A 15,598-nucleotide genomic window follows, 5' to 3' on the forward strand; every position below is an offset into this window, starting at 1 on the left:
ACTTCGAGACGCGTATCTTTTTCATTATAATATGTAAATTTCACGTTGATAACACTTAATTACCTTCCTTTATTATTATTGGTTCAACGCAATTAAATCGGGAATATTTTCTTTGAAAAAAAAAAAAAACAAGAGTTGTGTCCAACTTTTAATATGGACGTATGAGGCGCGCGCGTGAGCATGTAATCTAACCTATAGAAGATGCTTTTCATCAAGATATATTTGGAGTTTACACACGATATGCACATACGTGACAATCGATAAAGCGATCAACTCTACGGATTCGATACTTTCAATATTATGGAAAATAAAAGACTTTCAGTTTGCTTAAAAGGAAAAAGTATTTATGTTTGTTGATTTAACAGTTGCTAGTTGAAAGTTTTTTTACCTGGAAAGTGATCTAGTGAATGTCCATCAGACAACGAGAAGTAAAGGTCGAATAGGTAACGTATGGCTAATTAAGGAAGTAATTCAATGTTCGACAGAAAGCAAGAAAATGTGGAAAATAATATCGAATAATTTTGTAATTGAAAACAATAACAAGGCGTTGATGCGCAATCGACTGATTTAATCGGACGCCATCTCGTGCTACGCAAAGGTATCACCTAAAATCAGTAGTTTTCCAGTTCAGATTCGACATAAACGCAATCAACTACACGAAGAGTTCTGACGGATTACAACCCAACCACGATAGTCAGAAATAGGCAAGAGGAGCAAGGAGGGCACGTAAAACATGGCGGAAGCCGTTGTGGACGGGACTCCAATGTCCCGATTTTTTTGTCATAAATGCAGCATCGAAATTGAAGTTTTACTACCTGTAAGTATACTTGCATACTTTTTCTCTTAGTAATCGCCAATTTAATATAATCCTCTGCCTGATATCTCGAACCTTTTATTTCGATCTGTCATTCGATATCACGCGTATAACTTTTTTTCTTGCTTCCCGTTCCGGGGTGAGAACGTGTTATTATTTTCAAATAATTCGATGAATTCTTAATTTACATGACGCATTGTTATAATTGATCGACGCTTGTACATTGTAAATATAACACGTCCTTTGCGTGATATTTATATACGTCAAAATTCGTTTTATTTGAACGGTCTTTATTTCCTAGCTACTCGAAAACTTCTCAAGCCTACGATTAATTCCGACAGTATTTTCGATCACTTGTTTCTTCAAAATAATTACTAACGTTGTACTAAGCATTTACCATTATTAGGGAATGTATGAAACAGTATATAAATAAATAATTGATGTATATAGATGATTTAAGTCTGTAAATATGTTTCATCTTGACAGATGTATACATAGCATAAAATATCTTATATGTATCATTTCCTTGACAACATATTTGTTTTTTTATGTGCACATTATAAACTTCAACGTAAACCAATTTAGTTCATCCGTAATGTTTACCTTGTTATTGTACCGTTTAATACTTTTCCAGGATTATACATGTCCAAGATGTACAAGTGGTTTCATAGAAAAATTAGAAAGCGGTAGCAATGATAGTAGCTCAGGAATGGATATTAGCAGTGAAGAGTCAAGTGACCATGAGGAAACGACACGTGATGTGAGTGAATTTGCTTTTTATATTCTATGTCTTGTTCCTAATTTCAGTCTAATCTTTTTTATGCAGCTTACACGTATCATAACGGATAGGATGTTTGGTGTACCTGATCCAAGACCTCCTACTGGTTGGAGACGAGTTAATTGGACCCAAACTACATCAGATTCACGTCGTTCCAACAGGTATGTTATTCTTATTTCTATGAAAGTTCTGAATATATACAAATTTTAGTTTGCAAATTTAAACTGAAATATGCATATATTTAATTGTAATGAAGATACTTGAATCGAGTTTAGTTGCATGCATGAGTGGCATACCAAAATTAACCCAAGAGATTTCATGTTTTTCAACTAATGTTTTAGTTTGAATTTATTTGAGAATAATATTAATACGTATGTAACTATGTAATATTACATAGTTGTGTACTAGTAACGTGTTAAGTGATGAATTATAAAATATGATAAAATTGTCTGTGCAATTGATTAATTCTTCCTGCATTGAACAGTGGTCGAGGAATGCAAGATGGAACCTTGTCTGTACAGAACTTTATACAAGATTTGTTACTTAATCTCTCAGGAGCGGGTGTAGGTCATCCAATAACACAAGATGGACAACCACCTGTGTATGTAAAACATTAAATTTCTATTATGTGCTTGTTATGACTTGTACAATTTGTGTGTGCACAAATGTATATTGCATATCGTGAAATACGTCGAATATATTTGAATAGAACTAATAAGCTAGTTGTAGTCATATTTTGTGTAGTTCTCTGCTTTCTGCATGTTATCTATTTACAACATTATCCTGAGTGAATTTAAGAGCAATTTTCAATTCGTATTCTGAATGCATCTAAAACTTCATTGTTCGTCATATAAAACGCGATTTTACGTTATTCTTAAACGGAAAGTATTACAATTTTGGTAGCATCTGATTTCTTGTCTATTTCATATTGTTTATTTCCTTGTTACATAAGAAAACAATGCGTAATGTGTATTTCTTTAGTATTTCTTTATTGATATTACAATGACGTGACACAGTACATAATCTGTGGTGTCTTGTCCATATTACTCAAGGGTACCTGAAGCAATAGAGACTAAGATTGGTGATGCATAGTCTACTAATCAGAAGTTGGAATGTGCTTACACCTCTGTGTAATATGGATAGAGTCGTTTAAAGTGAGTGTATAAACTGCAGAGCAGAGATGCCAAGAGTACCCTCCATTTTTCTCCACACGAGTCTTAAGCCTCGTACTCGCGAGAGCATTTTTCGACGCAAGAATACTCTCGTGCCCGTATAATATAAATAGAATAAAAAAATATGGATTTATGATAAAAAAAAGACAAAACGTCCTTGAAATAACGTTGAAAACGCCCACAGATTGAAAAACTAGTATTGCAATCTGACTCCCCACTCGAAGTACTAAAGGACATAGAACATACATCGGTTCAGTGGTTTATTTTCTTTTAAATCGTGTCTTCGAGATTTTGTATAATCTTAACTTAAATGAGACACCCTGTATATCGAAAAATATCCGTGTGCCGAAAAATATTCTTGTAAGTATGAGGCTTTAAGATAAATGAATGATGCGCATGCTCGGTGTTCGAAGCGCCAGTAAAATATCTAATACATTCGTGAAACTGATGTCCTTGGTTCCCAAGAAAAAAAAAAAAATAGAATTATACAAGAAAATTAGATAGATGCTCTCTGCAGGACTTGTGGGGCCCCCAAGCTGCTACCGAGCGAGTCCGTACAATCGTACATTAACAAGACCCTGGTCCTGCAAGCATGTAACGTCTTCCTGTCTTCCTCGTACATCATACAGTATATCTATACGTTCGCAAACGAGTTGCACAGTGTCATCTCCTTTCAATCTCCGGATTTCGACCGAAAACGCGGCGATCTCCGTGCTTCTGGTATCCCTGTTGTAGAATGCTACTACAAGGAGAATTATTGAAAAACTCGTTCACCCAGGATAAAAGTCGTTGTTGTTTAATTCGATATTTAGCATTACTAAAATAAAACAAAATAATGTAGATTCAATATTAGACTGTTCTTGGGAAATCCTGGAGATTATGTTTGGAGTCAGGATGGTTTGGACACGATTGTAACACAAATGTTAAATCAACTGGATGGAACTGGACCGCCTCCTTTGCCAAGGAAGCAAATCGACGAAATACCAACAACTACTGTAACTCAAAGTCAAGTTGGTAAGTGTAAAATGTATGTTACAATTTGGAAACTAGAAAATTCTATTACATGTGGCCAGTGAATTGTTTCTAACAAACTGTCTTTTATTGCAGAAAGTAAACTTCAATGTTCTGTTTGCTGGGAGGACTTCAAAGTTTTGGAATCAGTCAAGCAACTTCCTTGTCAACATGTATTTCACGCACCGTGCATTGTACCGTGGTTACAGTTGGTAAGATAACAAAATTTGTAGTAAAGAAATGAAAGTTATCTTCTTAATTAATATACAATCGTATTCATGATTTTTTTGCCTCCTTTTTTAGCATGGAACTTGTCCTATTTGTAGACAGAGTTTAGGTGATCAAAATTCCGCAGAAGCAAATCAATATACTGTTGGGCCTAGTTTAGCAGCCCTGTTCAGGTAATTTAAAAAACTCCGTTCCGCATACTACTTGAACAATAATACTTGAATGTATTTGTTAATTTTTAGGGCAGCGAATGAATCAACTAACACTAGCTCATCATCTACATCATCAAGTGAGAATTCAGATTGATTATTCAATCTCAACGCTTTCTCTACCTAGCAGGACACAAGTATACACACAACACACATCTGTTTTTCACATCAGGTTTATTTCCTGGCACTGTTGACTCCAGCAATGCTTATATACTTCGTAAACATTGTATCCCGACGCTAACATAAATTTCAAGCTTTATACCTTAATCAACAATGTAATTATAAATCATAAAGAATAATGGAGTATCGAGTTACAACTTACAATACGTTACTTCAAATGGATTATATCAAGGTGCGGATTATCACGAGTCAAAGAATGTATCCGCGCATACGTATTTAACGTTGAAGTAATCATTGTTACTATATAGATGCTATTATAGTTTACAACAAAACGCAGTTCATTAAGTTTCCTGAAGAAATATGTCCAAAAATTTTAAACGATTTATGCGTTTATTTATAAACAATTCGGATTTTAATGTTTAATAAATTTAATGTAGCAGAATAATAACTAGAAAGATAAACATTGTAATATAACTCAAGCATAGAAAGGCGGTGAGCGTTAGTGGTTTTCATTTTGTACAGTTCAGTCGAAAATTCATGTGCAAAATAAGCGCATCAAATATAGCAAATTTCCTGCAACTGTGAATGACATCATATACAGTTTAATACTATTAATTGTATTATACGTTCTTCTAAGTTTCCAACTTACTTGAAATTGAAACATTACCGTTTTTGTTTGTATTTAAAGTCGTATCTCTTTACACCAGTATTTTTTTTTTTACAAATTATTATCGATATATCGTATTTTGAATGATACTAATAAAAGAACAATATAGACGATACTGGTGTATAGCGTACATATATAAGAAGATATTGTTTTAAAACTTTATCATGAAAAAGAGAAGCCATTATGTATAACTTACAACATAGAACAATCTCGATATTTATGTCCTTATTTGTATTTATGTTTTGTCAAAAATAACCCATACAGACTATCTTTTACAGTCTGTGTCGTTTTTCCAACATCAACCACCAAATTAATTCACAAAGTCAATCATAGGTGCTCTACTTGAAGCATAAATCATGATTTGCGACTTGTTCGTATATCTTAAAACTCTCTTGTGGAGGACGATATAAATACAAATCTTTGTTCGCTTGTAGTTCACAGTCGGTAAAGAATTTAAGTACCATAAATATTACAAGAATAGTAGGCATTGTGAATAGTGATTAGAGATGGCTACGTATTATGTTTACATTTATAGTTCTTAACACGTTACACGACTGAAATTGTTACTACCGGCGATACCAAGATTAAACGCTCCTTCAAATTGCCATATTATCTAGAACATAATAAGGTATAATGTTATGGATAAAGTTTGATTTGTTTCGTCTACTTAATAAGAATGTGAAATACACTTTAATTTGCTATGTTGCCCGTTTTTAATATAACAAATCAAAAAAATGAAACAGAATTAAGAAAATTATAATTGTACTTAGTTTCGAGAAGAAAAATACGAATTCAACCGCGGAAAGATTGTAAAACAATTTTAAAAATAAATAAATGGATTTTGTTCAAAAAAATCGAAATCTAATAGTTATTCAGTAGGCAGTATAACGAGATTTCGATGATACTTTGATAATTTTTATTATAATAGTAATCTGTTCAGTATGATTACAGAAAAAAGATGTAAGAAAAATTGTATGAATTAATTAATCTATTATGGCTTTAACCAAGAAACATATTTGTATATGTTACATGGTTATATAAAAAATAATATTGATTAAAAAACTGTATATTTCTAAAAGTCAATTCACGATTTACACTAGTACGTAAACGCCACTCGTTCGAATCGTCATGACGTAGATTGCATAATTATTTATCTGCATAACAATTAAAAATGAAAAAAAAATTCCCATCTCTACATTTGAAATTTTATCGCAATCGTAGAAACTTGATAATAATATCAATGACTAAAACAAGAGTGAATAAATGGAAACGAATGACCGAGAGTAAATTATAAGGATACATAAGTTCTGATAACTGGTGATAACTTTGTGTAGAAGAATAGAACCGGCGATCAAGTTGATCGTCACGTATACATTAATTATTTATACTGAGACTCCATTTCAAAGAGTACTAGTACTAAATGTATAAAAGATGAGCAAGAAATAGTAACATAAAATTAGTTAAAATTTTTTTAATATAAACGTACATATCTACTAATCGTGTAAAATGTTGAACATAACCAACAAAAAGTATGTCAATCTAAAATGTTTCGGTCGAACTGAACAGAAAAAAGAATTCTCGTGTGTTGAGTGATATGTACTGAGTGAAATGCATATTGTAATGTATATTTCGAACATTCGTAAGGAATGGCTGAAAAGGAGGCAAAGATTGAATACGTGACAGAACCTTGTCCCATTGAACCTCGTAAAATAGGTCCACAAAACATCGTGGTACGCTTAAAGCGTCGCGAGACGTTTGGATGCCCTTATCCAGGAACCCATGTGCACAATGCTAGACAATTTTACCAAAATGTATTCCCAAATTTTACTGTAATGAATGTCGAAAAACCGCCGTGTTTTCTACGAAAATTTAGTCCTGATGGCCGTTACTTAATAGCCTTTAGCGCGGACCAAACTTCCATAGAAGTTTACGAGTATCGTGGTGCATCTGCTGCTGCTGATTTACTAGCAAATTGTGAAGGCGAATACATTGGCCACAAAAATGACGAATGTAGTTTTCAAATTAGAAGTAATATTTTTAATCGATTTTTTAAGGTACAATAGTCTCAGTTTTCTGTTACAACTTTAATTTCATTTAGGAATAATAAATGTTTATTAAAAAAATCAATCTACAACAATATTTATAGGCTAAATGGATTGTGAATGTAGTTCAAAGTAACGAACAATTAAACAGAGAATGCAGTCTGTTTACAGATGATGGACGCTACGTAATTGTGGGTTCAGCTGCCCATATTCCAGATGAATTAAGACCACATTTTTATCAGGTATACACCTCTTTGATTGATTAATATCTATTTCTTAAATCAGTCAATAGCGTTAATTTTTATTTTATAAGATTTATTCCAACAATGAAGCATTAACACCAAATCCCAGATCACCTCTTGAAGATTATAGTTTACATCTGGTTGATTTGCGTGGAGGAAAACTCTGCGATACCAGGCATTTTACAGTAGATAAAATATATTTGTCTCACAATCAAGGTATGGATCTCTGATTAAACATTATTTGGAATTAACTTATGTAAAGATTCATATATATAAAATAACAGAAACACATTTTTCTCTATATAGGTCTTTATTTGTACAAAGATATATTAGCAGTTTTGTCTGTGCAGCATCAAACTATTCACATATTTCAAATCCTTGATGGAATGTTCATCAATGTCAGAACGATAGGAAGGTATTGTGTCATTACAAAAATGTCTTTTGCCTTGCATTAATTGTGATTACTACACTGTGTTGGTGATTGTCTCTAATTTTCAACAGGTTCTGTTTAGAGGATGACGCTTATTTGGTGACAAGCGCTTGTCCTGGAGTAAATTCCCGTCCATTTAGAGATACTACAATAAATAGCCTTAAACACAAATTACTAGTTTATCTGTATAAAAGAGCAGCGTACATTAGCGATACGACAAAGGACCCATACGAATTAAGACGTTTTTACCAATACTTCGATCAGGTATTGCGTGAAATATGTTGACTATATGTATTACAATAAGTACATTACGTCTTTTTAATTTACAAAATATTTTAGTTGAATGCATTACGAATGTGGAAGATGCAGTTATTAGACACAAATCATATACTCGTACGATTTGCGAGCGAAGAAGTGGCGACGCTTCAAGCTAATGAACCTAACGCGCAGCCTGCGCTTTTGGTTGTTTACGACATGGTTGCAGCTAAAATATTAGCAGCTTACGATAACGCGTCTACACAGTTGTTGACGCAATTTGAAAACTTCAGCGATTTCTTCAGAAATGCTAGGATGAATACTGATTGTCAATACATGTGTTCTCCATCAAATAATATATATGCACGGTATGATATTCGCTAAAGTATAATGTGATGATTGTCTACATGATTAGCAATTGTTAATATTATGATTTTTGTACAGATTGTTACAGCAGAGATTCAAACAAACAATAGTAAGTGCCAAATATGGTGGTGTTACGGAAGCTACGAAAAGATTACTTGCTCAGTTACCTATATGCGCTCAATCTTACTCTAGTTCTCCGTATCTCGACTTATCCTTATTTTGTTACGACGATAAATGGGTCTCCATGATGGAACGACCCAAAGCATGCGGAGAGCATCCTATACGGTATACTTTTAATCTTAAGTAGTTTAGTATCTTCAATTTCTAATTATTGTTTAGGTAACGCTATCAACGTTCTTCTATGCTTGTTTTACAGGTTTTATGCTCGCGATTCTGGTCTTTTAAAGTTTCGAATGTATGCCGGAATGTTGGGCCGTACAGCACCTACGGCTGCAAGACGGTTGGTTGCGTTTACTTTCCACCCAACGGATCCGTTTGCTATTTCCGTTCAACGAACGAACGCTGAATATATCGTCAGTTTTCACGTCAGACATGTTTAAAGCCCAATCGAAATGTTTAAAAATTGCAACACCATTTGTCTGATCTTATCCTCTACAACCCCTCTTTTTCAATAAAAGTGATCTCGTTGTACAGTGTCAATATGGCTGTCGATAATGTACTTTATTCGAGGAAATATTCATGAATGTATCACGTGTTCCAAATTTTAAGTGGAAAACAGCGTTAGATTAAATTATCAAAATATTTATTTTGCTAAACGATCATTAGGATACATATTTTAGGGTAGAAATAGCTACAAAATATATCTCTATGTTGTGTAGGATATGCGCAAGATTTGTTTTCATCTTTCAAGACTTGAATTACAATTCAAGAAATATCTATTATCTGTATAATTATATAAACGCTCCTTTGCGTGGGCTGTGGTATATCTACCAACGTAATAGTGCAATTTCTAGTAACTATTTTTAGGGACGTTTGCTGCGCCATCTATCTGCACGCTATCGAGTGGTAAAAAAAAAAGAACACGAACAGCATGTTGGAACGCTTGTAAATGCTTGTAAAGTAATGCGAAGCCATGCTGATTCGAGTGTAAAAGTGTAACGCGTGAAAATTCAGTCCAAAGTTTTATACTGTGCTCATTTTTATTCCGCTTCGCACGTTTAGTGAACAAAATATTGCGGTTGATATATGTATATACGAAGAAAGACGAAGTGTAGTAGAAGAGGGACTAGCTTTTCCATGATTCACGTTCGAGCTGTATACGACCAGAACTACAAGCCGATGCTACTACGAAAGAATTGATTACTTAAAACAGTAAGCAAATAGCATTATACTTTCCTTAACTTGTAATTTAGAAAGTCAAGTAATTTTACTCGCAGATATGTGCGTTGTTTCTTTTATTCGAGGTTAATTATTAAACTGCATCTTCCGTGTACACGCACTGCATCGCATCGTGCATTTTGTAGTGACAAATATGGAAACGTGTATATGCGTGAATGTGTGTGTATGTACTATAGTCGCACGATCCTATTAAAAAATGATTAATAATTGGTAGTCACAAATAAGTGATCATGAAAATTCGAGAGCACGTCCTAGCACGTAATAATTGATCGAATTTTACAAATTTTATATTTATTCATACATGATTAATATGTGCTTATACAGTGATTAACAAGTGGTTACAAAAATTGAAATTACATTGAGATTTACAAAATAGTTTTAATACATAATCTTATTTCATTTCCAAAATAGTGTAAAATATAATTGTGTCTTTTCTATTTTGTTTCAGTTTTATAATACAGGAGTCACATGTAGTTCAGAGGAATACCAAAATTAATTACATATACTATTACCTTGGAATTATGGAATACTTTGAATATCAATACAACATTGCCATTGCTTAACAATTACACAAATTCTTCCATTTCTTTAAAGCTGAAGGATCAGTTTTATAATTGCACTAATTTGTAGATCAATGGTGATTTTATTTGCATGTTCATGCACTAAATCATTTAAAACATAATGAAAACAAATATATTTGGTGATTCCACAACACAAAAAATGGCAAATGATAAAAGCAATGAAGATTATAGTATTCACAGTACAGAATTGGATAAACAATGTTTTTCCCCTTGGAGTCCTTTACAAGAGAATGATGCGTTGCTTAAACATAGATATATATCATGTAGCAGATCAGTTCCACATAGAAACAGACGTTTTGTTCGGTACAAGATAAATAGATCATTGAATTTTGATGCAAATGCTCAGAGCTCTAGCTCAGAAAACAGTTCTTTCGAAGAAGACAAACATCTTTCTAGGTCTGCTAAAATAATGAGAGCTCTAAATTGCACCACCAGTCCTTCGTATTATGGAAGGACAAAAATAAAAAAATCATTGAACTTTAATTTAACTCCTAGTCCAAAAAGATTTTTGCCTGCAAGAAGTATTCGGAAGACACTAAGTTTAAACTTTGGTTCACCTTTGTCTGCTTCAAGTAAATTGTTAAACTTTGAAGATGATTCAAATGATTCTGTGAAAAGCAAATTAATATTTACATCCACTGAATCCATTGATGAAAACCAAAATGAGACACCGTCTCAACATAGTACAAAAGATCATGATACATTGCATTTTTCAACTCCTAATACAACATTAAGCAGAAAATCCTTGTACTCTACTAGCTTCACACCAGTATTACGTAGTCGACTGAAAGAAACTATCGATAATATTGTATACATTACTGCAACACCTAACTCACAGTCATTGAAATCTATGAAAGGAAGAACCAAAGGTTTGAATAATGGCTTTGCAAATACATCCAGAAATTTGCTTCAGGAGTTTCATGACAGTGATGATGATAGACCTTGCACACCTGAAAATGTAATTCGAATAATTCCTGAAAGCATGAGTGCTATCAAAAGAAGTCATAGAAAGGAAAGATCATCGAGGTGGAACGGACATTCTACAACGCAGGCTACAAGTAGTTTCCTAAATAACACAAATACATTCGAAAACATGACCAAGTCTCAACACAAGTACCATTTGCAAGATTCCAACTCTACAGATCGATCTTCTAGCAGAAACTCTGATGCACAAGATATACCGTCGTACAGTTCGGAAGATGATATGTCAGATACAGGTTCGCTTTTCGATTATAAAGACGAACTGAAAAATGTCTTAGACGAATCTAAAGAAGTATCCAATTGCATGTCAAACTCTGACATTGTGCAACCTAAGTTTGAAAAGTGCGATATTAAAGTAAAAGCAGAAGATAATTTACCTGTTCAGAACATAAAGACTGAAGCTAGACCTGTGACTCCAGATTTAGCGGCGGAGCACATCTTAGAACCACAAAAATCTGTTACTCCGGAGAATCGTATAGATTTTCTAAAAAAAATTTCTAAAGATTCTATAAAAAAATCTCATAAGAAGAAAAAAGACGTAAATAAAAAGAAAATTTTTAGTTCGAAAGTTTTACAATTCAAAGTCGGAGATGCGAATCAGGCCGACGGAGAATACTGGGATAATTCCGAGCAAGCTGGAAACAACGAAGAAAATAAATTAAACGTAGAACAGAATAACTTTGATAAAGTGGACGTAGAACGAGCATGTACTCCGGAAATGGTACATTCCAGCAGATTGTTACTGCCACAATTTAGTTCTGTTAAAAAATCTCACAAGAAAGACAAACACAGTAAAATATTATCTGGATTTTTGAAACGGCAAGAGTATTTTAACAAAGAAATAAACGCCGTGAAAGATAATAACAATAAAGCGTTCAATGGCGACGATGCATCCGAATATAAAAAATGTATAGATCTTTCTTCGGATTTCGATACCACTGCAAACTCCAGTGATTCTTCCTACCTGGTTAACGTATCAGCTAAATTGTCTCCAAGCAAAAGAAAGATATCGTTGAACACGACGTCATCGAGTCATGACGCGAGTGTATCGTGCGATTCTGAATTGCAAGAGTGCGATATTTCTCAGGAGGAATTTCAAATTTTCACTCCACTTAAAAGGAAGAGACCTCTGATTGCATCGAACGCAAAAGAATATTTACATTTCTACGATTTACCATCCGGGAAAGATGAAGTATTAGAAAAACCTGTCGCGAATATCAATTTCTCAAGGTGTTTGACGCCTGTTCTAAGTCTCCAGGAAAATTACATTAAGCCAGAAGAAAATCATCCCGTGACGATAAAATCAGATGACGTTAGCACCGAAGATTTGGAAGTAAATGTTTGCGAGTCTAACAGTAAAACTGGCAGGTCGACGCCAAGGAATATGTCGACCGAAGAATTGTACTCCAATATAGATTCCATTAAAAAATCACACAAAAAGAATAAACGTGGGAATATTTCACGAAAAGGCTTTAATCTGATTAGAAGTAATCTTTGCGACGAGAAGGGTCAGAGTTCGTCAGAAGACATCAAGAACGAAACATTTGAGAAATTAGAATCTCCGACTGACTCGATCGACCATGAAAAGGTTGAAGGTTCGAGCGGTAGCGCCAACGACCATGACTCGTCGAGTGCGAACCCGATAATAGCGATACAAAATGTGACACCACCAAATTGTTTGAAAGCAAAAAATTATATGAAGCTATTACAAGAAACGTCTATTAAACGATCACACAAGAAGGTCCGCGATCAAAGGAAACGCGAAGCTAGGATCGATACAAACGAATTGTCGGACGATGGATCTATATTCGGTGATGAGGAGAAATTAAATTATGTTGGAGAAGAGCACACTACTCTAGGTAAGTAGTAACGGTAATCGCGTTGATGTAGAGTTGTGATGATTTAAAAGACATAACTCGCAAGCGTGGTAAGTATAGTTCTAATGATTCACAATCATCACGTTACGTGTATGTAAAAACATTTAAAAACCTACTTAGAAAGGTTTCTGACCATCACATGTTTTTCGTCTGACTAGACAGATTCAATAAAATTTTTATTTAAATCGTTCTATCCAGCAACAAATGCTTTGAATATGTAATGTGCCTTATATTATATGAAGTAATTTTTCTTTCTGCCTAATTTCATCTATATGTACATACACAATGGCGAATGACGCTATTTAACAATCGTTGCGCTAACGCGAATAACTAAACTAACAACATTAACATTCGATTGTGATTCACCGAATTATTTTAAAACTCTCGAGTGCACGCGCAGTTTGAGTGAACCTGCTCATACGCGGTGCGCCGCTATCGTTGAATCTATGATAAAATCATAGATTCGTGTTATTTGTTAAGAATATTCAGTATATTTGATGACTTCATCATTGAGACTGGTTTTATATACGACTGCTTTGTCCCGGATAAAAGTTAGATTGTATATATTTTGCTGAAACGTTGCACGGAATAGTATTCATAAAATAATGGGACAGGAAAATAAATAGGATACTCTCGTGTTTTTGTTAATTGTTTCAACATTTTTCTAGTGTAAATTTTGTTTCAAGTTTCATAGCATTTATGTAATGTATTGATGTGAATAAAAGCAGTACAATGTCCTCTACAGTTCGTGAAGCACCGTGGGTCTCGAATATCGTACAGCGGGAAATTAAATTCTATAGTTTTTAGTTTTTTCATTCAGACATTATTTTTAGAAGTTCTATATGAGCTTACTAATAAGATTATATGTATATCAAGATTGACATTATTTTTCTCCTAAATATTCCAATGACTTTAAGTACGTTGGCCCAAGTTTGTTTACGTAATCGATATAATACGAAGAATTGATCGACTAAGTAATACTTGAATATTTAACCCCTTCATACCCACACTTAGATGTAGTGGATATTATTCCTTTTTTTAATGCACACCAGTAGTGTGCCAATCTCAAAGAATAATCAATAAAAGATATTGCAACAATATACATTGTTTAAAACTGATGTGCATCAAAAATAATACAGTTGGCACGAAGGGGTTAAACTACTAAAAAAGTAGTGCGAAGCAAATTACGAAGACGAAAATCTTTGTTGCAATACACGCGTGCATTACAATTCCGTCTAACATGTAACAATTGAGCCGGTGTAAAGTATAGCGATGAACAGAGATTCGCAAAATTCGTATATAGATACAAACGATGAATACTGTTCAGTGGAATAAACGTAATAATATGTCGTCTACAATTTTTTTTTTGCATGTCTTCCTTTGAAAGTGACCGTACTTGATCCATCGATTTTCATATAAATTATAATCCATAGACAAAGTGATTCTCTTACTGATTTCACATAAAGGCGCGGCGATAACTGTGTTTTTATATTCATCTATCGATAGGTCTCTTTTGTAACATAAGGGCCTCACCGAGTCCCCACCAGTTTCAGTTTAACGAACTACGTGACTACTGATTGTAAGATTCATATATGTACGTGACTGATTGTATGGCGGATTCATTATATTTTAATACAATACGAAATGAATTAATTAAAATAGATATTATTGATAAGATACTTGTTTAAAATAAAAATTTGTAAACCTTTGTAAATTTATTGTCGTAACATTAATTTACATTGATGTATTGGGAATTATATTTGCTACTTTAATTCCATGCTGTCGCTCACTTTTGTAAGTTTCATTCGCATAACGTTTGAATGAAATACCGATTTCTGCATTACACGTGTAAGGTCAATTGCAACACCTCGTTCTTTCCTTTATTTTTTTAAATCTTATATTCCGTGGTGCTTGTTCTACGATAAAATTTGTAATATTTCAAACGTGCCTTATTTTGCATACAATTTTATACGTAGTCTGGCACTTGAAACGATTAGTACGTTTCTAGTTCTGATAAATTTATTTGAACTATAACATGTATATTGATATGCTATAAATGACTTGTAATTAATAAATGAGATATAAACTATGGTAATTGTTTTCTTTATATTATTCTAATTTTAAAGGTTGTACAGTAAATCAGTATTCTTTGTACCTTTCTTGAAATATTCTGTTTTCTTTCTTTTTGATTACGACTGTTTTTAACTCTTATCATCTTTAACATTATACTAACTAATAAACGTATTATACTAGTTCTGTATAATTAATTTAAATTACCCGCTCTTTTTAACGAAGCAATAGTCGCCATCTAGCGGTAGAAAGGAGGAACTAATTTTAGGAGTTTGGTCAGCGTCTCTATCGGGAAAACGCTCAAGTTTGTCCTCGATAGTTCCTTTTTCCACCGCTAGATGGCGCCTTTTCGTGGTAATTTACCGACAGCTGTCGGTACGTTACCATCATGTCGGT

The 15,598-nt window shown here is 33.6% G+C and overlaps 3 protein-coding genes across 7 annotated transcripts; all 3 read left to right on the top strand.

Moving 5' to 3' along the window:
- The first annotated feature begins 173 nt into the window (after positions 1–173).
- On the top strand, positions 174–5,753 carry LOC128875606 (E3 ubiquitin-protein ligase Iruka-like). Of its 4 annotated transcripts, none has more exons than XM_054121316.1 (9): positions 280–443; positions 627–817; positions 1,449–1,574; positions 1,641–1,753; positions 2,077–2,193; positions 3,606–3,778; positions 3,872–3,987; positions 4,079–4,176; positions 4,246–5,753. In XM_054121316.1, exons 2-9 carry the CDS (start codon positions 734–736, stop codon positions 4,307–4,309), a joined length of 891 nt encoding a protein of 296 aa, XP_053977291.1. In that variant the 5' UTR covers positions 280–443; positions 627–733; the 3' UTR covers positions 4,310–5,753. The 4 variants fall into 4 exon arrangements, with proteins under 4 accessions (XP_053977289.1, XP_053977288.1, XP_053977291.1 ...); XM_054121317.1 differs by having other exon boundaries at positions 284–443; positions 3,618–3,778; XM_054121314.1 differs by having other exon boundaries at positions 174–443; positions 632–817; positions 1,449–1,753.
- Positions 5,754–5,900: 147 nt separating this feature from the next.
- Positions 5,901–9,043, top strand: LOC128875604 (DET1 homolog). Its single transcript, XM_054121311.1, has 8 exons — positions 5,901–7,053; positions 7,146–7,283; positions 7,355–7,499; positions 7,590–7,698; positions 7,785–7,977; positions 8,053–8,336; positions 8,413–8,619; positions 8,711–9,043. Exons 1-8 carry the CDS (start codon positions 6,646–6,648, stop codon positions 8,892–8,894), a joined length of 1,668 nt encoding a protein of 555 aa, XP_053977286.1. The 5' UTR covers positions 5,901–6,645; the 3' UTR covers positions 8,895–9,043.
- A 265-nt stretch (positions 9,044–9,308) lies between these two features.
- On the top strand, positions 9,309–15,221 carry LOC128875602 (uncharacterized). Of its 2 annotated transcripts, XR_008456854.1 has the most exons (3): positions 9,309–9,666; positions 10,142–14,638; positions 14,670–15,221. XR_008456854.1 is itself a non-coding variant. In XM_054121309.1 (2 exons), exon 2 carries the CDS (start codon positions 10,375–10,377, stop codon positions 13,120–13,122), a length of 2,748 nt encoding a protein of 915 aa, XP_053977284.1. In that variant the 5' UTR covers positions 9,309–9,666; positions 10,142–10,374; the 3' UTR covers positions 13,123–15,221. The 2 variants fall into 2 exon arrangements, 1 of the variants encoding a protein (XP_053977284.1); XM_054121309.1 differs by having other exon boundaries at positions 10,142–15,221.
- Positions 15,222–15,598: the final 377 nt, after the last annotated feature.

This window comes from Hylaeus volcanicus, chromosome 4 (assembly GCF_026283585.1).
Source record: "Hylaeus volcanicus isolate JK05 chromosome 4, UHH_iyHylVolc1.0_haploid, whole genome shotgun sequence".
In the NCBI taxonomy this organism is placed as follows: Eukaryota; Metazoa; Arthropoda; class Insecta; order Hymenoptera; family Colletidae; genus Hylaeus; species Hylaeus volcanicus.